General features: G+C 50.7%; 1 protein-coding gene across 18 annotated transcripts in view; it reads right to left on the reverse strand.

The window, feature by feature from the left end:
* The window catches only part of LOC149351327 (inactive dipeptidyl peptidase 10-like), a 357,475-nt gene that overhangs the window by 79,589 nt on the left and 251,333 nt on the right, over positions 1 to 26,553 (reverse strand). For 2 of the 18 annotated variants that reach the window (XM_089580675.1, XM_089580674.1), the window contains exon 1: positions 14,150 to 14,170. The exons of 13 other annotated variants lie outside the window; for them this stretch is intronic. In XM_089580675.1, the coding sequence (XP_089436801.1) occupies positions 14,150 to 14,155 (6 nt within the window). In that variant the 5' untranslated portion in view covers positions 14,156 to 14,170. Of the gene's footprint in view, positions 1 to 7,169; positions 7,306 to 14,149; positions 14,171 to 17,265; positions 17,482 to 26,553 lie in introns of those variants that run through there. 3 more of the 18 variants (XM_089580671.1, XM_089580670.1, XM_089580669.1) reach the window with 2 other exon arrangements.

Below are 26,553 nucleotides of genomic sequence, written 5' to 3' on the forward strand. Positions count from 1 at the left end.
TCGCTGTTCTAGAGAGGAGGTGTACTAAAATCGTGGAAACGAAACACTTATCACTAGCCTCCAGAAAACCAGAGCCGTATTCAGATGAGCAAATTAGTCTTACGAGGAGAGTAGCGCAATAACAAACGCTGCGACATTCCATCGCGAAGCCAATGTGCACAACATTGCGCGCTTAGAAGCACAGCTGAGGAAGTAGTCTGTGGAACAAAGCTTTTATACTTCACCACCAATACTCTCACCTTTCTGTAACAGTCACCCTTGATGAACGCTCTCGTGTTTTGGGACCTATTTAAGGCACTAAGAATACCAGGAGAGTCTCTCCCGCCACCGTGCGTATGTCGACTGTGGGAAAAGTATTAGTAGGTCGAAATGTGTTAAAATCTCGCGAGCGGTGCGAAGTGCGAGGCGCTGCATTGTGTCGGTTTGTAGCCTTCAGGCGGAAATGCTGTAAAATGTAAAATTTACCGCCCACGCCCGTCAATGCTGTAGACGACTTCGGAAGACATACCCAGTCGGCGCCGCCCAGCGATCTGAGACCGTCATACGTAAACAAGTTCAGAAAATGAGCCCAGATAGCTCAACAGATTGATGAATATAATTTCGATCAGCATTTTGACGCTGTAGACGGCCGACGTCCTTGTGAAAATACAATCGTTATGCTGCCCCGTTAAACGTTTCAAAAGGAACCGACTTTCATACTCCACACAGAGTTAAGCATTGCAGTCAGCTTAATGTGCTCTAAACTTCATTTTAAACCAACCAACTTTCACGCGTGACGCAAGTGGTATATGAAGAAGTGAGGCGCCGCCATAAAGTGTTACACGAAGCGAGAGAAAATTCATGTTCCTTGTGTTAAAATGCATGCAGCAATCGCTTCTGCTATTATTGACGCAGCGCGAAACACCAGGACAATCCGAGCGCATGGACACAGCGCTGAACTTACAACTGACGGTTTATTGAGGGTGTGCCACGGCTTAAATGCTGCGGCAAACGATCTCAAAATGATGTCCAACCAACTTGCCCAAGCTTCCACTGTGTACGCTTCTGCTAATTGCGCCTGCGTCAAGCATAGACCTGCGAATCGTTATTGCCGCTGATGTTATCAGAGCGCTGTTGTTTCGGTGAAGAACGAATCGCGGCGCCTCAGAGCCCTTGGGTACTACAGCAGAGAGGGAAGCTTTTGTGACGGCATTCGCCGCAATAAACGCAGGTGTCGGTGTACATAAATTAACCCACATCCAAAGCTGAAAACAAAAGTGCCAAAATGCGCATTCCAGTAAGCTCCTCTTTAAAATAGACAAAAAAACTTCCTCGCGGTTTTTGCTCAGCGTCTAGAATCATCAAATAGTTGCAAAGGGGCAAAAACAAAGGTTGAACGAAGTTTACAGGAAAAAGCTGAAAGAACGTGAAAAAGAAGGCTTCCTTCCTATTAATCTGCAAGCATAACCGCGATTGCTGTCCGCAAAGAACTGCAGCGCTGCCAGGCACGACGCTGCGTACACACTGAGCACGCGGGCTGCAGAGGCGGAGAAGAAGATTCGCCCGAGAACTCGGCTGCGAGAGAAGCGACAACTTGGAGCTTGTTTACGCCGGCAGCCGAAGGAGAAGAATATATTTCTCGAGTTCGAAAAGCTCACCGCGTTCGTTTATGCGAGTTTGCTCAAGGAAACGAAGGACGTTTGCGCAGAGGAAACCATCGCTGCCGGGATGATGTAGTGGCTTCTGGGGAGTTCGTTTTTTGCATTAGCTTCTGCGCGCATTTTGCGCTTGGGTTTGAGAGCAGCGCTCGCACTCTGGCGAGCTTTCGGGACAAGAGGTGCCGGCCACTAAGTGTGTCGTCATTATTTCTTTCTCGCAGTAAATTTTTCGATGCACTAACAGCAATTGCTCGCGCAGACTCCGCAGCAAGCTTAAAAATCTGGGCGGAAAAATAAACACGCTTCGGAAACAAATCTTCCGGCGGTCGAATGGAGAAAAAGCCATTGCGCTGAAAGACTCTGGGCTCGTGCAAAGTTTAGGCGCACAGAAAACGAATGGGAAAACAGTTTCTTCGCTTGAAGAAGGCATATTTTGTTGCAATCAAGCAAGACGTGCTCGTTAATTGTTTTCACATTGCATGCGAAGGCAGGAAACGTGCAGGCGCAATGGAGACAAAAACTCACCAGAGTTCTGTCCACTGATGTAAGCGAATAAAATATGAGGGCCAACTTATTCGGACGATTGGTGATTCGCCGAGGCATAGAGTGTAGAAATGAAACAAGACGTGACAACAGCTACAAATAAAAAAAATGTTCATGCCAAATACGCAGCCTGTCTCGCACAATGTATTAAGTGACGTGAACAGTGGGCGTCGCTTAGTATTTGAATGGAACCACCGAAGAAAGCAACGGTCACGTGAACGAATGACGGAGGCTGTAACACCACTGAGAAGGCAGGCAAACACTGCCCTACGGGCGGTCCATATGCGTCTTCATTTCTTTGCATCGTTGTGCGTGCTCCAGCGCAACATGCTTGCACAGGCGCCCTTCTGTCCACTCGGCGGCATCACTCGCGCTTATCCCCGAAGCTGAGCACACAACTCGTCGGAGCTTTCCTCGTGGCGCGCCTTTTGTAGAAGCGAAGCCCACACGCGGCCTCTTCAAACAAATCCTAAAGTCGCGCTCTGGACGCTTTGTAAAGCCCAGACTATGCCGCCGAGGGAAGCCAAAAAAATACGCGTGGAAGAGACAACGACAGCGAAAAGAGCAGCAGGTTAATATCCAGTGGTTTCCCATACGGCATCACAAAAGTGAAAATATCTAAAGGAAAATGACAATGTTCGCGAGGATTTTACCTGGACGAACAGACAACAAACGGGAGGCGTTCTGAACTAAAAGTACCGGTCGCCGGGAAATCCCGGAAGACCTTGCCTGTCTGTGAAGATTCCACCTCGAAGTGGCTGCTAAGCGCCACCTCGACCCCACAGAGTCGTGCCGCTGCCTCCATCTGTGCCACAGCAATGACTGCAGCGTCTTCGAAATAGCTTCCACGAATTTCTCCGCTCGGAGTGACAAATATTCACGGCTCGCAGCCTCAACGAAGAGTGCATGAGAGAACGACTGTGCATCGGGGAAACAATCCTTCAGCGGGGTGCGGGTGAGAACTCGCGGTGAACCAGGACTGATGCGTCAGCGGAAAATGGCGGATACTTCCCTTACCTTTGTCATTTCGCCGTTCATTCCTCGCTGCCGTCGGCACCGCGTCGTACGTGATCTGCTTAAGGCGCGGCGCACCTCAGACTCGCGCACGGCGCCCGCAAGCTGCGCCCACTTCGCTCTCGCGCGGCGCTAAAATAGCCGCGCGGAAACATGCTTGGATCATTACGAGTCGGCGGCAGCCATCGAGCGGCCAGCCCCGTCGTCGTGTCTGGGGCGACCGTGCCGGTGAAATCATGAATCAATTGTTGTGGCAGGGAAGGACGGACGAAAAAACCTATCACGCGCAGTCCATCTCCCGCCGCAAGATGTTGGCCGCGGAATAAGCGTATCGACTGACCTTGTCCCGTGTATGCGCCGCTACCATACCCCCCTCGGGTGGCATTTATGGGCGGCGGACTGGGTCGCCTAACGAGCCTCGAAATTATTTCTCGCCTTTTATTTGCGGAGCGAGAGCCGGTCTGTTCTGCGGAAGAGCAGAGAGCAGCAGGCCGCGTATGTGTGGGCGAGGCGAATGAAAAGACCGGTGAGGGCAAAGAAATGCGGAGAGCAAACGCAGCCGCGGACGGAGCGAGAACCCTGTCGAGCGTTGACTACTATTTCTTTGTTTCAAACATAATTTTTTTTACAAGTATACTGAGCGCCAAAAGCGGCAGAAACATTCAGTGCTGTCAAAGTCTTTGCGGCGCGAAGTCAACGAAACGTCAATGCGCGATTGCTACAAATCGTCCCTACTTTTTTTTCTTTGAAGACGTGCAGAACGTGCGGACGAATCAGTGTTCAGTGAGTGCGCGGCGATTCACAAGAGGTCCTGGCCGTCGTTGGGCCGCGGCCTATAAGCGACACTTGGAACTAAGAATAAATAGGTGCACTTTAGCGCGGCGCAGGGCGGCGCCGCACATCGTTTCGAATTCGTCTCTATAGGCTGCCAATTTAGATCGGCTCGCGCATCCATCCGCGCTAAGCCTACCCCTTGAGCACCGCGGCAAGCTGGAAAACGCTGAGCAGTGGAAAACACGCCCGCACGCACCGGCACACGCGGGACGGGCTTTTCCAGAAAAGAGAGGAGCGCGCTCCAGGCGCCCAGGAAATGCTCCGGTGCTCCGGCAGCGGAAAGTCTCGGGCCGCCATCGAATCAGATAATAAAGACAACAGCGCAAGCGCGTATATATAGGCGAGCGCAAGCGCGGCCGATGACGGCGGTATAGCGCCGCTGAGGGAGTCATTTGTTTATTCGCACATTTCCATTCGCGTCGCACACCTTTGCCCGGCTGAGAGGTGCTGGCGCCGTGCCAGTGCCATCGGGGCCGCGCGAATGAAAAGGCGAGCGGGGGATGGGGAGGCGTGTAGAGTAGAAAACAGTAAGGGAGGGGGGTGAGTGCGGCACTGGGACAAAAGCGCGCGCACACTAAGGGCGGCGGAAAACAAGCGCACAAAAATACACGCTGGGAACCTCGGCGGGGAAGCTCAAATCCGCTTTCACTGCGAGGTTCATCATGCACCTTCGACCCGAGGCGCGTGCGTCGCAGCCGCGCCAGATAAGCGGCCCCCGGGAGCGTGTTTGGGCGCTGGGCCGGCCTGCGCCGCAGTCTATAAGCGGCCCCGAAAACAAGTCGCGCGCATTACACATACAGTCTTTCTTGCCGAATAATACCGCAAGGTGAAGCCTGGGGAGGCAGGGACGGGGAATGGGAAGCAGATACGGCGCCGTACGAAAAAACGTTTACCCGCTGAGCCACTGAATTAAACATCGATTTACAAGAAAGCCGCGTCCGAGTGTCCGAAGCAAGTGGCCGGCCGCTCGATATACTTCTGCCGGATAATGCCGCAGTTATTCATTAGGCCGACCGAGTAGCCTGAATTTTTCAGCGGGGCGCCCCCTCACAGACCAGGCATTTTTTAAGAGGCACAGTTTTCTTTCGTCCGAACTTTCTTTCATTTTGCGCTTTAGCTAGAGCGTGTTCGTCACCGAATGTCCACATCAGAGTCGCATTATGCCATCGGTTATGACAGCAACTCGGTCGCAATACTAGGCCGCAGACTGTCATATGGTCCGAGCTGGGAAATCAGAGTCCGCTTTTCGCAGTAACGCAACGGCGGGGCGGTTCACTCGATCGATGGCGTTACTTGCAACGCATGCAAATAGAGTACCACAGAGCCGACAGCCTTATTTCAGCGGGAACTGAAATAAGCTTGTTATTCTGTGGAACTGGGTTCTTTGCTCTGGCAAAACACTGCAGTGCACTCAGACAGACTGGAGTGTTGAGTAACACAACCACTAATGCATCTCGAATTCGCTGCTGCGTCTTGTCACAAAACTTGGTCCTCCCCCCCCCCCCCCTCCCCTCAAAGAAAAAAAAATAAAGGAATTTCGCTGTTTCTTCTTTTACTGGTGGTCGATGCTTGATTTACTCTGACGCATCGCTTTTACAGCACTTATTGTGCATGACAACAGATTTTCCTGGCAGCTTACCGAGTCACCGACTATGCCAGATTAATAAACCACAGCGACAGCTTTGACCGGGCCATAATTGACACGCGACTAGAAGCAGTCCTGCTTTTTGGTAAGAAGGCATATAGCAGAAAGCAAGGCATCAAAGTTCATGGAGATGATGCTCTCTTCCTATCAAGTGCGCGCAGTCTTTGTCAAAAATACGCGGACACTCTTCGTGGTCGATGAACGTACCCGGAGCCTGCAATGGGGCTGGCCTCACATCCCCGATGCTCATACGAGTGAGGGGGTGTCGCCGCAAAGCACTCGTGGCGAAAAGTTAAGCTCAATAAAACTCTCAAGTGTCTCCCACGTACTACACTTGAAGCGGCTTACCCCCACCCCCCTCTTCGCCTCGGGCTTGGCACGGGGCGGCGGAGAGGCGGGGGACTACTGAGACATGAGAACTTCGTTTTTCTCTATTGAAGAATATTCATCGCGACAAAACGTGGTGTGACAGCGAACATAATATTAAGGCTCTGTATCGAAAATATGGGGCGCACATCCAAAAACAACTATCACACGGAGGTAATCTAATATGGTAGATGGAGAGAAACCGAAAATCCTCTCTACGTCATTTTCCTGCGTTCGCGAAATCAGGCTTTCCAGTTAGATAATGTAGTACTGCGGAGAAGCCTGCATTGTTGCCACTGGGAAACAGCGTCGTTCGTCACGGCGCAACGGAACAATCACTGCGCTTTCCTTTCTATCGTCTTCTTTTCCGCCGATACATAAGCGAATCGACAGAAAAATGTTTTCTTTCCAGCACTCACATCGATTGCGCGGCGGTTCTCTCCCTGTTCCCAAGGTGGTTGCAACTGGTGCGCCGCGAAAAGATCGACATTGTTTCTGTGCGGCATCAAAACTGGCGCAGACACAGCACGGCAGGGCAATTAAAGCGAAAGGCAGACTAAAAGCTCTGCTTGCTCTCTTGTGCTGCAGTCTGTTAAATTATTTGACTTGCGGAAATGGACGTCGAATCGATGTTGGGTCTGATAGGCTAGCAACAACTGCCGAGTCCGATGCTCTTCAGCTCGAATACGAAGCTACGAAATAACACCCTCAGAAAGCACCGCACTCTCAAGGAGGAAGTTTAATCTGTAGCAGAACCGGAGTGGCTGGCAGCTAGCACATTGAGCGTGCATGCGAGAGGCAGACTAGCACAATTAAAAAAAAAAAATCATAGTTAGCGATGAGGAAAACATTGACTACCCGCGGGAGAATCGGGCGACTAGAGTTGGCGAGCCGGGGGCCGGGTAGGCAAGAGAGGCGCTTTGAAAAAGAGCGCGCGCGGCCCCGAAAGTAGCGAGGAGGAGCGTCGTCGCACGCGCCGGCTAGCGCGAGCGGTCATCCGAGACCCGGCCCCCTTCTCGGTATCAACAACGACACGTGAATGCACGGCGGAGCGCGACGCGCAGCCCAGCCGGCGGCGGGCCCCGCGGGGGGAGGCGCGCCAAGAGGAGACGAGGCAGCAGCCTATTTACCGCATTCGGGTCCTGCGGCACCGGAGCGGCGGTGGGCTTCTTTTTCGGCTCGGCGGACGAAGTCATGCTGACCCTTCAACATGTCCGCGCCGTCTCCCTCGCCGGTGCTCCGCGGGCGGACGGCCAGAGCAGCGAGAGCGGCCGCGCATGCGCGCTCGCCAGGCGCCACAAGTATACGACGGCCGCGCCGCCCCGCGGGACTCAGCGCCGCGCGCGCCGCCCCCCTCCCGAACACACCTGACTGCTGAGGGCTGCCGCTCTTCAAGGGGCCCCACTCCGTCCACTCACTCGACTTGTGAAGAGAAAGTTTCTGCCACGCCTCTATTTGTCACAATTTGCGCTCCCGGAAGGGACGGAAGCTGTCATTTCCCTTCTTTTCGCGTTCCTGGTCTGAACGCAGCGGCGAAAACCGGTGGGGCATGTAGGTGAAAAATTTGCGTTTAGCTGCAACAAATTTTCCACAAAAGAGGGAGACAAAATTAAGGTAGGCTAAGCCAAAAGTATTTGTGCACCTGTTTCTCTCTATTTCTCCGTTTCGCTGACTTTGTTCCAGAAAGGCGATCCTTCTTTCGATCAAAGAGGCGCACAACTGGAGGCTTTAAAAGCAATATATGAAGCCATAAGCTTCTGATAGCATGAAACAACCTGTCCAGCCTGAAGCTTGACAGGAAAGCTTCGTTTATGATTGAAGAGATTTAATATACTGCGACAGAAAGCCCCCGAAAGGCCGACAGAAAGAAAAAGAAGACCTCTGTGCAATGCACGGTTGCCAGTATAGGGCATCTACAAAGGAAATGCACAAGCTGCGAGAGCAAAACACTTTTAGGGGCGCTTATCCTGCAAGCATAGACGTCAGTAGCCATTGCTTCTCAAGTCTACCGACCTTCGTCCTTTTGAAAGCTTTGTATTTTTCAAAGCTCAACCGAGCGAAAGCATTTACTTGCACCAGATCTGCTTAACCGACTCCTGACTCAGATTACTCGATCCGCGGTTAAGAGTAAGTCTTTCCTGCTAGCTCACATAAGGACAAAAACTTTCTTGTGTAGCCACCAGTGCTGTGGCGAACGAAGTGAAATTTTCTGCACATGAGAACGGCTGCGAAATTGGCGCCAGAATTTAGATAGAAGATTTATGTTTTTAAAAAGACCCGAAACACAAACAACGCAGCACGCTTCGCAAATTCGGCAATGCAGCACGCACTGCATCTCTGAAATTAAAACGGATAGATATACTGAAAACTTGCATCCGTCTGTTGCGATTCATTGATGAAAATATTGTTTCATAAGTCTGAGTTGTGCAAGATATAGGGTAAGCGCTAGAACGGCCTCCTACATAGGCTGCGGCATTAAATGTGGTAGTCCCGCACACCTGAGACAAGGTGTCCGTCTCTGTTACGCCAACAAGACGTTTTAAAGTTAGGACAGCAGAGGGTATACCTGGCGCCATTTCTGACATTTTTTTCTTCATTTCTTCTGGTGATGCCCGATTAAAGAAGGAATTCTTTTGCACCAAATCACAAAATGTTTTAGTCCCCGTTTACATTTAGCAAAATCCGCTTGAACCGGCGCTGCGATGGAAGACACAGCTTTAATGCGTGCCTGCACAAGCCTGCACAAGGCGAAGCTTTCTTTCAATTGACGGAGATGGCAGAGGGAGCCGATTCGGGGAAACTTCGCGCAGTTCTACACATCACACGTTGTCCCCAACTCGTACTTTGCCATCACTAGTACCACAGGCTTGCGAATTAGAAACACTTATAATTTTGCGTTGCAAGGGGCCGTTTTGCAAGCCTTATTGTGTCAAAAGACGGGCGGCAAGTGAAAGAATTAGGCGAGCTTCCATGACTGCGACTTGCCACGTCTTAGTCTTCTCTGGATGGAGAAGTTCGAGCTGCGTTCATGTTATGTGACGTGAGTTTCAGTGTCAATTGTACGTGGAAGGAGGAGGATGTGGCAAAACTAATGTCACAAAGAATGCGTTCGGGGGCAGAGTTTGGTGGGGATATTTCTACCGCGAAGGAAACACCTGCATCGACATTAAGTCGATGCAGGTGTTGATTGTGCACTTTGTCGCTTATGCTTGCTACGGTGGACAGGAAAGGAATATGTGGGGTAGAGGAGAAGGGATGAAGGAAAGGGTAAAAGGCTGCCCCGATCTGGCGGTGTGACGACGTGCGCATGACGACTTTGAAATTACAAAATTGGAAGGGGGGGGGGGGGGGGGGGGGGGGGCGTGAAACTGTGCGTCTGCCTACGAGCGGCACACAAAAAGAACACTTGCATAGTTCGTGGGTTACTTCGCGCCCTCCGTTATCATATTGTGTGCCTCAAAATGGATGCTGCAAAAGAATGTTTCCCTCCTTAGTTCTAATTCGGCGAAAAAACTAAGAAAGTGAGTACATCGATCCCGGTGTTCCTCACAGGCGAGCTTCCTTGGCGGGCAGTGGTGGCCACGCCTGGCGTGGCCACCACTGGGCAGCGCACACCCCAGTCGGGCCGACGGCAGCGCGATTTTGGGCCGGCAATGGGGTGGGGGGCACCCGGGGCCCGATATGATTGCTAACAGCGGCTGCGCTGACGGCGACAGTGGCCGATCGTAGCGGCGGCGAGGGGTCGAACCGGATCAGGAACCGAGTCGGCGGTGCCGGGAGGAAATTGGTTTGCGGATGAGTGTGCAGCGCGCACCACGCATTTATCTCGATCCAGGTCCCGCATATGCGCTTCGCTCCGAGGCGCAGCGCGGGCGCCTTATTCGGTTAGCCGTGGCAAGCACGGGCGGCTAAATGCGTTAGCGACTCGATTACCTGACTGCCGGAGGACCCAACTTGATTAATAGGGAACCCAAAGACTGGCAGCGGCGCCGCGCAGAAAGCGGAGCCACGCTGCGAGTCAAGAAGCGTCCGTCGCGACTCCGACCTTGCAAGGAACGAGGCCACGAACGCGGCGAAGGCTTTTAGCCTAGTGTGGCCGTGTACGTGCGCCCAGAGAACGTCGTCTCTCTTTCGACAGCAGAGTAACGCCTAAAGGGTCCAAGTCGCGACCGCTCATTAGTATGAGACTATATTAGCATGAGAGAAAACTGCAGTAAATCTAACAAAACCGAGTCCGTTTCGCAATAATTTCCCGACAGGAAGCGTGAGTAAACGTACGCACAAGCTCTGAATGGCATTCTAAAATTCTTAGGTCCTTACCTATTCCACATCTCGGCGCTCATCAGCAAGCTGCCCATTATTAAACAGGAACAATACACTTAGAAGCGATGCATGAAACCACAAAACTGATTGGGTTTAGTCCTCGGCTTCTTTAGTAATGTTTAAGCTTCATCCTCTCAGTCGACACCAGCGAAGCAGCGCGGCAGATGCTACGGTGACCCAAATGACGCTGTCTTATGTAGTCTGCGACGGCGGTTAACGCAGTAAAGCACAAAATATTTGCAGTAAAAGCTTAGATTCCTTGCTAAAAAAAAAACTATGAATTAATTTCCGCAGAAATCGCGAGCGGTCACTTCCAGCCGTCGGAGCGACCAATTCGACCAAACCAAGGATAGAAATTTTCAAACCTCAGGATCGCATCCGACTGCGCGTGCAAGCTTGGCAAATTTATTGATCAAATGAGGCATACTGTACTGATGTACAGTAAGAACAACAGAAGTAACAACATTAATTAAAAGTAAACCATGCTACTTCGGAAGCGCAGCTGTTGCAACATAGGAGGTGGGCGCATTTTCATGTGGCATATGAGAACGTAGCCACGCGTCATCGGTCACAAATGCGGTTAAGCAAGAGCGAAATTGCATCGCATAATGCGCATCACGCAGCAGCTGACTGCGATTCAAGACAGTAACGACCCGCCAGAAATACAGCTCAGTATACATTTGAAAGAAAACTGATGAAAGAACACAAATGCGTGAGTGTCCGAACGCAGCGGCCATTTCTACTCAGAACATACTGCTTCGGTCTTAATCACGATGCCACAAGGCGCAGAAGCTTGCAATTAACTTCCCTGTCCGCCTGGGGCGACTTGGGGTGACCAGATATTTGGGGGAGCTCATAGCAGCTCCCCCATGGGGCTGCCCAGTGGACTTCCGTACCTAACGCGGCACACGAGGGGGGGGGGGGGGGGAGGTAGCTGCTTCATCTACCCTTGGGCTTCACAGCTACAGCTTCACAGTAGCCACCGCGGCTCTTTGCCTCACGCATGCACGTGCCAGGCCAGCGTCCTTTGTATAGATAGTGATGGTCAAACACACTGTGCGCCCATTCACCGCCACATGCATTCTACTCGGCCCAGCGCGACCACCGCTCGCGTTACTTCCGACGCGCGTATCCTGCACGGACTGCAGCGCAGCTTGTGTCCTCACTGTCGTCAGCGCGCAGGATGCCTGCGGGGGAGTCCCGGTAGTCGTGGGCTCTCACCTCAGGCCGGTGCAAGCGACCGCAGAAAGCGACCTTACCGGCGTGTCCCTCCTGGGCGTGTGGTGACCATGGGGATCTGGCCCACCTTCTACCTTCCTCTTCCGCCATCTTTAACTATCTCTCTGACTCCGTCTGCGCTTACACCGCGCACGCCTCACGCGCGGCAGCGGTATACGGCTGCAGCTTACCCGACATCGCTGAAGTATGGCTGATGTGCGCTACCGGTGCTCAAGCCTAAATAAGAGCGGTTTGCTGACGCAGTTCGAGCCAGTTGCCAGAATGCAGTGGCACGGCTAGGACTCAATTTCGGATGCAATATCAAGTGTGCATTTTCTGTCATTTCCTCCGCGCTGATGGCCAAAATGCGGAGCCAGAGATCACCATCCTGCGCCATGATCTGCCAAAAATGCAGACGCGCGCGTTTTTCGATGGAGCTGAGTCGAGTCGGTCCGGCGGGCGGAAAAAGAGCGCTCGTCAGCGCGATTATTGCGCTAAAGTCGACGAAATAACCGTTGGCGTATTTTCCACGGAAGTGTCGAGAGCAAGTACCGAAAATGTTGAAATCGACCGTAATATATGCAACTACCGAGGGGATATTGTCACAAACGCCGGCTATTTTGTCATCAGGTGAAAGTCCCTGACGCAGGAGCCTCGAAGCGAACCTACGCAACGTTTTCGGAACGAAAATGGCAACGAAGTTACTTGGCTTTTGTTAGCTTAGTCTTGCGGTCCAACGCTTCGCAGTGCGACTGTTCTATAAGTTCAAAAACGCATTTCACCGTTTCTAATTTCAGCGAAATGTAATGCGCGCTCGCGGTGGGCACATACAGCTTGCTGGCGCACTGCGCGAGATTCAGTGGACACAAAGTAAAGAAAGAACGGTGCACTGGTTTGCAAGATGGGCCCACGCAGTTCGGTGTTTACCCTTGCGTCTTATGCTGCGAGAATCTCGGCGTCCTGGCCAGCAATGCGAACATCTGCGCGAGAGCCAGTGGCTGCCCCCAAGTGCCAGCAGAAAGAAATCTGTAGCAGGCAAGAGCGGAGAACGACGCATAGTGCGGAGATGAAACTTTCAATGCGTTCCACGGATGGACTCGAGTTGAGCTCACCCTGCAGGCCCGCTCCCTTCAGCGCCAAACGGCCGCGCCGGGCGGCACGAGCACGTCTCCATTAGAGACTTGCCGGGCCACTGCGCTAAGCCGTTGCGAAAGGCGCAGCCGAGATGGAAGCTGCGGAGGGAGGGAGCCACGAGGTCAGCCCCGGCTGCCGGGATCCGGTCGGAGCCGAGGGTCGGTTTGTTTATCCGAACGCTTGTTCTGGCGCCGGTCGGCTTACACGGGGCGCCGCGCTGCTCCCGCAATCCGTCCATTGCCCGGCACGTTCCCAGTGTGTGCTGCTTGTGAAAGGGGGCCGGCCTTCCGGGAATAATCATGCAACCCTTCTCTGGCCCACGTGCGAGCCTCTTCTCTCTCGCACAGCCCTCCCGCAGGCACTACAGTGATGCAGTCCAGCACAGAAAGAAAAGAAAGAAATGTGCCGACCGGGTTCCTGCAGTGAAAAGTCAAGGACACATATTCCGCGCTCCGATGACGACAGGCTTTGTTCTATTCGAAAAAGAGGCGGAACGATTTTTGCGCAACATTGCGCTCCATGGAGGTGTTTTTTCGAGCAGAAGTCGAAAATAAAAGCCCGGTTGTGCGTCCTGTTTGCGTAAGGTAGATGTAAATTAATAACTGTACGAAAAATTCAAACAGTCTTGATGCATGCAAATCATGAGGAGTGCAAAAAGTAGCTCACGAATAAGCTCGCTGAGCGCAACCGGACTGAGTAGCCATTTCATATATTTAGGGCTCTCTGAAACACAGGGTAGTGGGAAACTAGAGTGTTTGACGAAGGTGGGCAGAGCAACCACGCTCGGGGTATACTACGATACCGATAGAGAGGTCTCAGCGCTCATCTTTGCTTAATATGCGGACAAGTGGGGAACTTGATAGCAGCTAGACAAGACTTCGCCCATTATATGAAACTGAGGAAGTAATGACATGCTCTAATTGTAAATATGTTCGCGAAAATGAACACAAAAATGCTCGAGCATGCAAAAATAACGCGCTGTTTGAGGGCGCTGCATTTAATAAGACGAAGCTGCGACAAGACGGTGTAAAGCGCATGAACCTTAACAGGCATAAATGAGCCAAAGAAAAAACTCGGAGATACCGCAATAGATCCCGCTTCTCGAGATGAAATCTACACCTCCTTTTTTTTGGGGGAAGAGAAGAAGAGGTCTCGTTATGCAAAGCACATTTAATCGAAAGGCATAATAAACGAGAAAGAAATAAAACGAATATTCTCCTTAAGCCAGTAAATAAAGTGTCCAGTTTTCAACTTTCTTACTTTATAAAGCTCACAAACAAACGAGCAAAGTAAGAAGCGTAATGTGCGCATAAATCGCGCTTACTGGCAGAAATATAGCAGAAATAGGAAACTTTCAGACAGAAAAAAATCAATGCATTCAGGAAAATAAGCGGTTTCTGATACGGCTTCGCGGTCGCGAATCATTGCCTCATACCTTCATCGCAGGAGAAGGAAGATGGAACAAAATTCGAGGTCTTTTTTCATGAACAGGCCAGCTTTATGAGGTAGTTCAGAGAACGCACGAGGGCACCGGGTAAATAACCATATGCGAGCGGAGCGGCTGCGTCCGTGGCGGTGGGGGGCGCAAATGAGCTGCTAATGAACACACGTCCGGAAGGCGGGCGTAGAAAAAGGAAGAGAGAAAGAGGGCGCTGGAAGCAGTCTTCAGTTTATGAGGCGGCTTACTGAGCGCCCAATATGCGGAAAAAAAAGTGAGCGACGCCTCGATGAGGGAGGAAGGAAGGGAGGGGGGTGGCCGGAAGGAGGCGAGCATTGTGGCGACGCGGGGCTCACTAATGGGATTGCCACTTAGAGAGCAGCCGCGCACAGGGCTGCGGGGAACGCGCCCAGCGGCGCCTGCTGCGTGTCTCCGGCTCGATAACAGTCCTCCGCAGGATAGAACGACTTCCCGCCCCACGAGGGTTACGCGCGCCTAACGATCTGCAGCTGATCGCGGCCAGATCGGCAAGCGACGCGAGACGCGCGTGGAACGCCACGGCGACGGACGGCCTGGCCGGCCCAGATAGCGCCTTGGCGAGGAGAGCGGGCCCACCGCGAATGCGCACGCCAGTGTGACCGGCACCAGCACCGCACGGCGGTCCCCGGTGGTTGCTTCGCGAGCTCGGTGCGCCCTCCCGTAGCGCGTGGACGGCGTCGTGAGAGCGAAAAGGCGGCAAGAAGCAGGTGAATCAAACGCGGCTCTGCGTTCTTCCTCCGGGACCGCGGCGCCCCCCTCGACGCCCCTCTCGAAGCCAGGTCCGGAGTGTGCACTTGTGAGCTTCTAGCCGCGGTCGAGTTTGGTGTGCTCTTCGTGAGACAAAAACCTGGCGCTTTTGAGCTCGAGATGGTGCAAGCATCTCTTGTGCTCGCTTATATTCAACACAGCGTCGCATTCCGGAAGTGTGCGCACTGTGATAAAATGCCTGCTGAGTTTTCCATTTCCGTATTTTCTTGAACAGAGTGAATGGCAGCTAGAATGAATTCCAGCCGCGTCATTGGCAGTACCCCGACAGTGTTCACTACGCCACAAACAACATTCACGAGCTCTGCCACCGTATTAGCTTTCCTCTCAATGGGCAGTTGTGGTTGACGCCTAATCGTTACAGCAGATAGCTTGATGTTTCACTGACTCCTGTGTTCGGTTTCTGCCGCGTCGGTGTTTTGCGGTAAACGCACATCTTCGAAAGAAGACGGCGAGAGAGTGCTGAGGTGGCTCAGAAATTAGCAATCCCCCCCCCCCCCCCCCCCCCCCCCGCACGCACACACACACACGTGATGCTTTTGAGGGCCTAATAAATCGAGCGGGTCGCCTTGTTTGGGACAAAGTGTCAACAAAACATGTACGTTGGATAAAAAAAAAAGGACTTGCAGAAGTGATCGAGGTACAACTCAAGGAAACGATGCAGACTGTTGCCAATACCAGAACCGAAATTCATTCCATTCCTTTTACCCAATATGTAGCGAGCAAAGCTCCTCAAGGAAAAGTGCCATTGATAATGACTGCTTTCCAAGATTCCACTTCGCTCGTCTGTTTGGTGCATGCTTTATGGAAGTTGATGAATTCCCAAAGTCGGGCTTCGTGGGGAGCGTGCACTTAATTTATGCAACAACCATCCACTGGACCGTAGTGAAGAAAACGGCGCACTGCATTTTTTTTTTTTCTGCATCGCACGCAGGTGCCCGAGGAAAAATGAAACACGCTTCTCTGTATCTCGTTCAAGGAACGGTTGGAGGTTTTTAACACAACGAAGTTTTCGCATGTTCTTCATACCCGAGAGTGCGAACTGCGCTCATTAGCGTAAAACAGCCTTATTTATAGCCCGCGAGAAAACATAAAATAAGCAGAAGCGTGCGACACAAATATTAATGAAACTTTGCCTCACCAGGCCTACAGGACAGCAGCGGAGAGTAGCAAAAAGAAAGCAAGACCAAACCGGAAATTATTTCCTGCGTGCAGCCTCTTTTTCTGCTTCTTTTCACGCATTAGGCATCTCATTTTCGAAGCGTGCTAATGAAACTGAGCGGGACTTGTGCGATGCGGATAGAAAGAAAGCCCTTGCCAGCGCAGAAACAATTTTCAGCGGCATCACTAAGCAAAAACCGACATGAAACGTTGAATCAGTATGTCAGCCTAATTTGACGGAAAAACAAGAGTACGCAACTACGGAGTCACCTCACAAAAGTCTGGTTAGGATGCACCATTTTGCTACAAAGCCCTCTTAAATCTTGCACGTACTGGGCCCAGCACAGGAGAAATTCGCTTGTACGTTTACGTTCTACCTTCAATTTTCCTTCTTCTTTCTACAAGTTGAGGACTCAGAGCTGGACTACAATGAAGGTCAAAGAGAACAGTCTCAGAGCCATCAAGTTTGCCCGACAGCATACTGCAGGAACAGAAGCCTCCGTCCAGAATTGTTTATTTCTTTCCCATGGCAAATAACTGTCCTCCGTCGTTTCTCTGCAACGAATTTGACAAAATATTACATGAAAAAAAAAAAAAAACACAGCGGGAGCGCCTCAGAGAATATAATGCGTGGTTTAGGACTCTCATCTGAGGAAGCTTTTCTGTATGAGGTGAGAGCTGAGTAGAGGACAAGGACTAAATGGCTAAAATGCCGGGGCGATCAGGTGTCTTCCCTTTCTACGTAGTGTTCATGTTTATTCAGTCCCAGATTTAAAAAAAAACCATCTTCAGGTGTAAACTCAGCAGTTAAACAAAACAATTAGGGATTATATGAAAGCAAATTTCTCACGTGCCCTAACTATAGCAGCCTGACAAAAAGGCAAAATTATTGCTGTGGAAACGGTCAGTCTCCGAGAAGCACTATAAGGTCAGCCCTGTGTGGTCAGCCCTATAAGGTCAAAGCTGTGTGATATCACTACGCAGTTATTCGAACCGGCTCACAAGCACTGAAAAGCAATCCTTGTTGCACACAATCGTCCAACCGAGGCTTGCGGTCGTTAGACTCATGACAGCAACTTGAAGGCACGACGAAATAATGCTCGAGGCAGATTTTTCTTATTTTTTTCGTAAAAAGGATAGAAAAATACCTGACACGAGGATTGGGTAGGATCCAATCGTACGTCATCGCGAGGGTCAGCCTGGTCCTCAAGAAAAGCTTCCACTTTCAGCCGCATGAGTCAGTTCTGAATACCGCGCTGTTGACAAGATCCACGCGAGCAGTCAGAGAAAAAAAAAGCGCGTAGGAGAAACACAGTCAACGGACTCAACCGACCCGTTGCTCCTCGCGGCGGTACTGATATAGTGGCAGCAGAGTAAAGTATAGAGGTTATTGCTTCTTGAGGTCACATTAATTATCGTCACGGTCATCGTCGTCGCCAGTGCTCGGCCGCTCGTGGCTGTTCTCCTTTTTTTCTTATATGCGAAAGAAACTTCTCCTCCATTGTCATTTCTGCCCTACATGCGAGCGCTGGCGCAGGGAGCCCACCTCCACTTGTTTGCAAACGGCGCGTCGTTGCCTATCTTTACGGCCCTTGTCGTTAGCTGCTCACGCTTATCCCGTCGCACAAAAGCCCGACGTTGAGGCGTCCGATATTCAGGAGTCGTCGAGAGAGTGGCCCTAAAGGGAACGGCAATGAAACGACCATGACCGCATTGCGCGACAAGTGTAGGCGGCAGCCACCACCGGCGTGGTCGTCGGAAGCACCCGTGACGCGGGCCAGTGTGCGCGGATAATTGTGAAGATGGAAGCATTTTCACACGGGAGTCAGAGCAACTCATGCGGCTCTTTTCGAAAGTTCCCAGGCGCACACACACGCACGCACGCGCGCACGCACACACGCACGCACACGCACGCGCACACACGCACGCGCACACACACACACACACACACACACACACACACACACACACACACACACACACACACACACACACACACACACACACACACACACACACGCACGCACGCACGCACGCACACACACACGCACGCACACACACACACACACGTGCGCGCGCGTATGCATGGACGAACAGCGTTTGTCTCTGTGTGTGTTTGTGCACGTGTGTAATGTGACTGCAGTCGCTCAAAAGGTAGTTTTACTGAAATATATTTTTTCTACAATGGGCTCATCTTTTTGTGTCAGTCAAGTGCTTCCTTCCATCAATTCATAGGTCGAATAGTGTCTTCACTGCAGCATTCATCCGCGCGTGCGTTTTCTAAGTGAACGTGATTCGTGCTCGACAGTTATGGAATGCCAAGACCATTCGGCGTGCGAGCCGAAGAGTCCCCCAGGCAGTGCGTTAGGGCTCAGGCTCTTCCGCTTCGGTGCTCTAGCCAGTCACGAGGATCGCGTACGCATGTGTTCCCCGGATAGATGCATTATTTTATACCTTTTTTAAGTTTAAAAAGGCTCAGCAAACCTCACTGTGCAAAGCTTTTAGTGCAGCTCACCAAGGCAGCCGCGCTACGGTGCACAGCGACTGTTATGGTCGCAAGCCGAGCGAAATTGGAGCTTTTTAATAGAAGTGTGTGTTATGCACATAACCTGTCGCTCCAGGTAAGGAAAGAATTTTCGCCAAATATTTCGTTCTAGCTCAAAATGCGTCGTTCTTTTAATGTGCCTCTGCTGCTGCGCGGAAGCACATGCATGAACCTTACGCCTGAACCATATAGCTCCATTGCGTAAACGCAGTGGTCCACAACAGTTGCCCAGCACCAACCGTAAATAACAAAACGCCGACGTGAACAGAATGCTCTAAGTATGGAGAAGGAGGAGGTCACAACAGCGAAAACTTAGTTGCCACAGTTCGCGAAGGTCTAATACGGCGGAAGCACAAAGGGAAACGGTCAGACTGCTGGACGGAGCGGTGGCAGAGACTGGTAGCGGCAATGGCGGGGGACAGATGAGCTGGGCAGAATGTATACGGGCCTCTTAGCGCGCAATTAGCCGGCCGAGTGCTAGACACAACTACCCGCACCTGCCGTGCAGCCGCTTCCCGGCCGCCTCCTAATGGGTGCTCCTCCAAGGCACTCGTTGGGCCTAATGGAAAGGACCGGGCGGCCGCAATGAAGCCGCATGCAGTCGCTTCTTCGCCTCACGTTCACGGCCCTTCTGTGCACAACGAACTCACCGGTTACGCACGCCGCCGGAAGGAAGAGGGAACTCGATAACGATTTTCTTGCCCATACCTGCGAGTAATTCTGATGAGAGGCACACTCGAGGAGACAGACGCGAGCTGCGAGCGAAGTAGCCGCTAGCCGTAAAACGGCGCTTTCCGGTGTCCGGGCGGCACCGGAAATTTAACCGTAACGCGGATGAAGCGGAAAAGTGAATTTGGTCGCTACCGACGCGGGCATTTAGTAACACAGTGCTTGCACTCGCGGCTGCATCAAGGAGGATCTTGAATGAGAGCAGTGCACCCGGGTCTCGGGAAAGTTGAGTTACGTATTTCGCGGCACCAGAACGCTTCCCTATTCTCGTACAGAGGGCAAAACGCTTGTCTAGAACACGTTCAGGGCGTGTTATAGGCTGAACACGCGATATCGAACGACATGTGGTGAAAAATAATCTGGATGTAAGCATGTGCAGTTAAAGTCATAGGATTTCATCGTCACTTTTTGCCTTCCTGGTCGCAGTGGATTTGAGAGCTGAGGGAGACGCAGTTTGGCCGTTCTAGACACGTGTTTTGCGCTCTGTACCTGTGCAAGCTTGTGCGCTGTGATGGAGCCTGCACAGCATTGCACTGTAAGGCTCTAATGTGAGATCCCTCCCACTGAAGCCGAGTAGAGAAGAGATAAAATGCAAGATTGCTAAGCCTTTCCTTTCATTTCAGATATTCGGCAGAAATACCTTAGAAGTGAAAACTGAAAGCACTGTGGTCTTCGATTCAGTGATGTCACGAAGACGTGACAACGATCGTGAGCATGAAAAGTACTTTATATTCGACATAACATTACGTAAGAAAAAAGATAGCAAAGACGTTATGCAGTGCCCCTTGTCGGATATTCTTTGACTCACATTCAGTAAGAAGAAAGAATGCTAAACCATGGCCTAAATTAATGAATAAACAGAACAACGTGCCACAGCCGTCCAAATATATCAGCCTTCAAGGCATAATGAGAACAAACCTAAATAAGAATAAGTAGATTTTTTGTCCGGAATGATATTACCAGCCGAGTGCGGCTGCAATTTATTTCGCTGAAACTCCGGAATGAAACGCAATCACTTCGTCGTCGCTCTGCGTTGGTGTGGAGAGCGACTTTTCCAGGGACATGACAAAACTCAAAATTTTATTGGCAATGGACACAAATTTTCCCCATACGGTATTCCTATGTTTCCATGGTATAGAGAGGCACCAGCATGACCGTGCCAAATTTACATTTATATATTCCAGAAACCGCGCAGAAGCAAAAGCAAAATGGCAGAAACTAAATCAGTCTGAGCATCATGTGGCGCACGTCCGAATAAGTTTTGCAAACACGAAAGTTGGGAATAAAGGGAGCTTGCCTGAATTTGAAAAAAAAAAATAAGAACCTGAGACCATTTCAGCCTTCAATTTCCGTTCGCTGGGAGTCGTTCTGCCTTGTCTCGATTCTTGCTCTCTCTCTCTTTTAGCGCAAAACACGCGTTAATGCCCCCGTGTCGGAGCATAAACGAACACAGTTCTGCTATAGGTCTAATAAAAAGCTGCATCCCAATGGCGACGCGGACATTCCTTCTGTTATGAAAGCTGAATGCCGCGAAAACACCGCCTGCCGATGTATTATAATGACATAGCCGAGAACATGTTCAGTTCGTGCGCAGCCCTTCGCTTCATGGGCCGGCGCGGCTCGTCAAATCCACTAGGCCCCGAAATGGCGTCCTCCTTACCCCCCCCCCCCCCTCCCCCCCGCGTCTACACGCTGACAGCCTCGCGTTCTGCGAAATGCAGCCGCACTCGGAGCGTAATTTGGGCAGGCCATTATGTATGCAAAGTTTGCTGAAAACATGAAATCCCCGCTTTTGCGGTGCACATATCAATTACGAATGATTCGCTCCGAATAAAATAGAAAGTGCGCGCCATTTATTTCTTGTCCGTTCATGACCGGGAGATGATAACGGGAGCACGAACACAGCAGCACACCGCCGAAGCACAGCGCGCACCCATGCGTAAGTGAACTATCTCTTCAAGAGGAATTCATATATATATACATATATATATATATATAAGATACGCTTTTCTTTTTTTTGGATGATTTGATATGTAAATGAATCGCCTCTGTTCACTCTGCGGAGCGGTTATCTCGCTAGCTTCGAAATGATCCGAAAGACAATTTCAGCCAGTGTTGCTTCCAACCACAGGTAAAATGAATGGAAATGGCGAGTCATTTTGGTCGTCAGGAACAGCCGCGCTCGTTCAACCGGGCATCAGCGCATTGCCCAAGGTTATGGCTGCCTTAAATGGCTGCATGGCGCTGAGCGATTCTCCCCATTATTTTTTGTGTCGCGTGGACTCAAGATGTTCCCAAGCTCATTATGATCCACTCTGGAGAGTTCCGCAAACTTCACAGACCCAAGGGTGCGCTTCCGCTATCATCACTGCATGGGGCAGTGTGGATGGTTTATGGTTTAGGGGGGTTTAACGTCCCGAAGCGACTCAGCCTATGAGGGACGCCGTAGTGGAGGGCTCCGGAAATTTCGACCACCTGGGGTTCTTTAACGTGCACTAACATCGCAGAGTACATGGACCTCTAGAATTTTGCCTCCATCGAAATTCGACCACCACGGTCGGGATCGAACCCGCGTCTTTCGGGTCAGCAGTCGAGCACCATAACCACTGAGACATCGCGGCGGCTTGGAGCAGTGTGGAGTACATGCCTTGCTCAATAAGGCAAGTTTCTCAGCTGAGATTTCCAGGCCGCGTAGCGTCCAAAAAGTTAGGTCAACCTCGGCACAGACTAAACTTTTCGTCCAGAAAAACTAAGAAGGTGAAAAGCAACCCGAGACTCGTCTTAGCATTGAGAGTTTTATTGCCGCAGCCAGCGCTCTATATGCACTCTTTGGGCTCGCACCAACATCCTCGCTGATTAGTAACAGACAGAGAGCAGGTGCGGCTGTGCACTAGTCCTTATAAAGCGGGGCGCATAAAACGGGGCGAAGCTATGGCTCCTCTGGAGGGTCTTTAGAAGAAACAACCTCAGCAGAAGCGCACACGCACAAGCCTCCAATAAGATGCTGGTAAAGGCATGACAGTGTGTGGCGCTAACAATGCCTGCAACACACCAGAGTTACCGGCGAGGTTGCGCGTAAGCGCAGGCGGACCTGGCAGCCATGAGGACTCGAGTGTGTCCATTTTTCAGGCATTCGTCCGTCTCTCTTCCGTATCGGCCACTGACATTGGCAAAGAATGCATTGCCGCTGGGGTATCAGAGATAATTACGCCCTGACCGCGGGCGCCATCTTGCATGAACGACGGGAGCGCTTGCACGACATTGGTGTTCGTTTCCTTCGCATGTCGCGGACAGCCGCTGCGGCCCAGTGGTGAGACAAAATACCGGCCGTGGAGGCCGCGTTTCGATGGAAGCAAAAAGCGAATAGACGCCCGTCCACTGTGCGATGTCGGTGCATGTTACAGAACCTCAGGTGGTGGAAATTAATCCGGAACTCTAGGCCACGGCGGCTCTTTCTCTCTTGTTGATTTAACTCCCTCCTTCATCCCATCCTTCGTGGCACGGTTCGCGTGCCCACTGAGAGTGAAACGATTAGTATGTATTTCCTTTCCTCATAACCAATTTTCCAGTTTTTTTTAACGCGACAGTGTTAAGGGTGCCGTTCAGCGGAAGACCCGGCGTCGTCGATCGGCAGCGGCGGCGTGAGCGAAAAATCCTCAGAGAAGCAACCTAGGTCACGTGACCTTTTGACGTCGTCACAACCTGCCCACCTGATTGTTAGCAAACTGCCCACCGTGGCAGGTGGCAGTTCAACTAATGACTTATGGCCAGAGGTTGCTCGGGGATAGCAACGTGGGTCTGACAAGACCCACCGGGGGCAGCACCTGCCACCGCAGGGTTGAGGCGCATCACTTAACCGCTGCACCACTGCGTAAGGAGTGGTATGAGGACTCCCAGGGAGCTATGAATGTGAAGCCGAGAATGACCAATTCCGCATATATGGGCATTAACACATTATCGCTAACGCATCATACCCTTAGGGCGAGACTTAAGTGTTCCTTTCAGTTTTCTGGTGTGCCGCTCGTCTCCGCTCACTCGAAAATGTCATTGAGTAAGGGGCGCTTTCATCATTTTATTCTCAAAGGTTCTCTATAAAGGATGGACGCGCTAGCGACTCATCACTGCCTTTCGACTCGCGCTCGGCACCGCGTAACTTGGGCGGCTACCCAGTTGGCTCTCGTGATTCGGAACTGCAGCTATCCTTGGCCAGGCACATTTGTATTTACGTCAACACTTCAGAGCTGTATCGGCGATTTTCACAAAATCCACGCCACGCTGCGGTGGTGCCGCGAACTAGTCGGAGAAGGATTACGCTAAACGTAATCGCGCCTTTTCTGGTGCCAGGTGTGCAGATAGAGCACAGGAACTAAGTTTCCGGTATTTTAGTGGAATGTCTGCAGGACCACGGCAGCGCATTTCTTATCAGGCACCAAGCAAAAATTTCTAAAAAAGCGTATTTCCCACTCTAGAATGGTATATGTAAATACGTCAGCGCAAGAAACAAGTAAAGAAACATTGCAGCACAAACATGACTGAAGGGCACATTTTAAGCGAGAAGATTTTCGTGCATGACTCTGTCTAATCGTAGGCCTTATTATAGAATGCATGTGCGGAATGTTATAGTGATTCTGTTCTAATTTCCATTCGTTCTTATTGTTTTTGCACTTTTATTGCCCCATGCCCTCGCTGTCAATGGAATCAGTCTGATAGACGGGCAGAGGGAAAGAATCGTGCGAAATTGGGCGACGATAACTGTATCTTAAAGGTCTTACATTCATTACATGGTTTCCATTCGCTGTCTAAGAACAAAGTGAGAGCACGAGGCGCAGAACGTAGTGCGTGCTGCGCGGATAAAGCCAACCGAATTGTCCTTACTTTCATCCTGTGCATACGACTTAAAAATCTAAATTTACGTATATTTAAAGTTGCACTATTTGCGAACAACGCAAAACGGTGCGGTTTTATCAGTTAAATTCAGTAGCTTGTAAGTAGCTTGTTTTCTGCGAAGCAGCATGACAAATCGACAATCCCGTTTTGTTGCTACCTGTATCGTTAAATGAAAACAATTGCGCTTTTAGATATATCATTCATCCCTTGCAGAAGAGCCTCCATCGTCGATTTCACTCATTTTAATCTTTCTCCAAAGAGCGCGTCGATCGTCTACAGTTCTGCTTTGACGCCGGCCGTTTCAAAACAGCAAACAGCGATTTCTTCATTGCTACTCGGCAATTCCTTTACACCCACGAGAAGACAAAAAGCTTTTTAGCTCACGCAAGGTTTGGTACCATCGACAAACAAGGGCGAGTTTATCGCGAAGTTTTCAAAGAAGCGCGATTCTACCTAGGCTGGCCCCCAGAAGCAGCGCTCCGTCACGGCACTATGCTGGATTAATTGCGACGCCCTCTCTCGGTCGTGAAAACCACCAATACATCGAGGCGCATACGTGGTACCGTCGTTTACCAAAACAGCATGGAAAAACTTGGGCAGAGTTCATTTGACTCACTTTCGATCCGTCGTGTAGCATTGTACGAGGAAGAAAAAAGAAACAAAAACAACAAATCCACTGATTCACCCCTAATCGTACCAGCACCCAAATTTCAGGCCGAGGCCAATAAAGGCCATTCAGAAGCTCCCACTGAATGTGCCGCAAAGAGATCGCTAACAATGCAAGAAAGGACGAAGGAAAGGCGCTATATTTGCACCCGCTAGAATCCGCAGAGTCTATAGCTGTTCACGATCGCATTGTTCGCGACCTAAATATTTATCAGGTAACTATCGCATACGAACTGACCTGCTTTATAATCTCTTCGCCACATATTTCTTATCAAGGAGGTCGCAAAGCTGACACCGGTAAAGTTCGTTCAGGTCACAACTAAAAAGAGAGCTTGTTTGACTATTCTAACGACTCAAACCGCCCTGGACAGCACCTACATATTTTGTTGTTTTTTGCTTCATTTGTGTTCTTTCTACAGAAAAAAAGCAGTCAAGACAAAAGGCTGAAAAAGCTTACGAGGCCTCAGTGTCCAAGTGATTTTTTTTACGCTTAAAGCACTACCTTTGCCTGTACAGACAATGTGTATCGAGCAATTTTGTGCACGCTACAGTTCACATTCGAGGGTCGTTTGATAAGTATGGTAAAACGCAATTAAAGATAGCATGTTTGCTGAAAACAATATTTGATTTTTCAACATAGTCTCCTTCCGGTTCCACGCACTTTTTCCAGGGCTGTAATTTTTTCATTCCCTCAGAAAAAAAGAATGGTGCGAGGCCCTTGAAGTAGTCATTCACCACTGAGATAACCTCTTCATCTGAAGATTTCTTTCCACCCAGCCAATTCCTTAGGTTTGGAAAAAGAAAAAAAGTCGCAAGAGGCCAAATCCGGAGAATAGGGTGGATAAGGCACAACCTCGAAGCCTAACTCGTGCAATTTGGCCATTGCAACAAGGGATCTGTGGGATGGAGCATTGTCTTCGTGAAACGGGACTTTTTTCCGCGCTGACCCAGGTCGTTTAGTGCGCAATTTTTTTTTCAGTTACTCTAGGAGAGTCGCATACTATGGTCCTGTTATCTTTTTGCTGTTTTGTTAGTAGTCCACAAAGATTATTCCACGTGAATTCTAAAAAACGGCCGCCATCACCTTTCCTGCTGAACAGTCTGCCTTTTTTGGCGCACCTTCATCAGGCCCAGTCCATTGCTTTGACTGCTGTTTAGACTCTGCGGTGTATTGATGTACCCACGTCTCCTCAGCTGTGACAAATCTTGGCCAAAAGTACTGGGGATTGCGATCAACCATCGATAAACGCTCCTTCGAGTTGTCTGTCCTCATGCGCCTTTGGTCAATCGTCAGCAGTTGCGGCACCCAGCATGCACAGATCTTCTTGATCTATAATTTTTCATGAAGAATATTGTGAACTGTCTCTGCTGAGATGCGTACAATTTCAGCTATCTCACGTACCTTCACTCGGCGGTCCTCCATGACAATTTCATGAATTTTCGATACCATTTCTGGCGTATAGTGACCTCCACTGGACGCCCAGGACGTGCTTCATCTTGCGTCGAAGTTCGGCTACGTTTGAATTCATTTATCCAGTAGTAAATAGTCTTCAGTGATGGTGCAGAGTGTCTATGAACTTTGCTCAACTCGGGTTTAATTTGGGCACCC

The sequence above is a fragment of the Amblyomma mixtum genome, chromosome 3 (assembly GCF_055824585.1).
Source record: "Amblyomma mixtum isolate Tamu chromosome 3, ASM5582458v1, whole genome shotgun sequence".
NCBI classification, from domain to species: Eukaryota; Metazoa; Arthropoda; class Arachnida; order Ixodida; family Ixodidae; genus Amblyomma; species Amblyomma mixtum.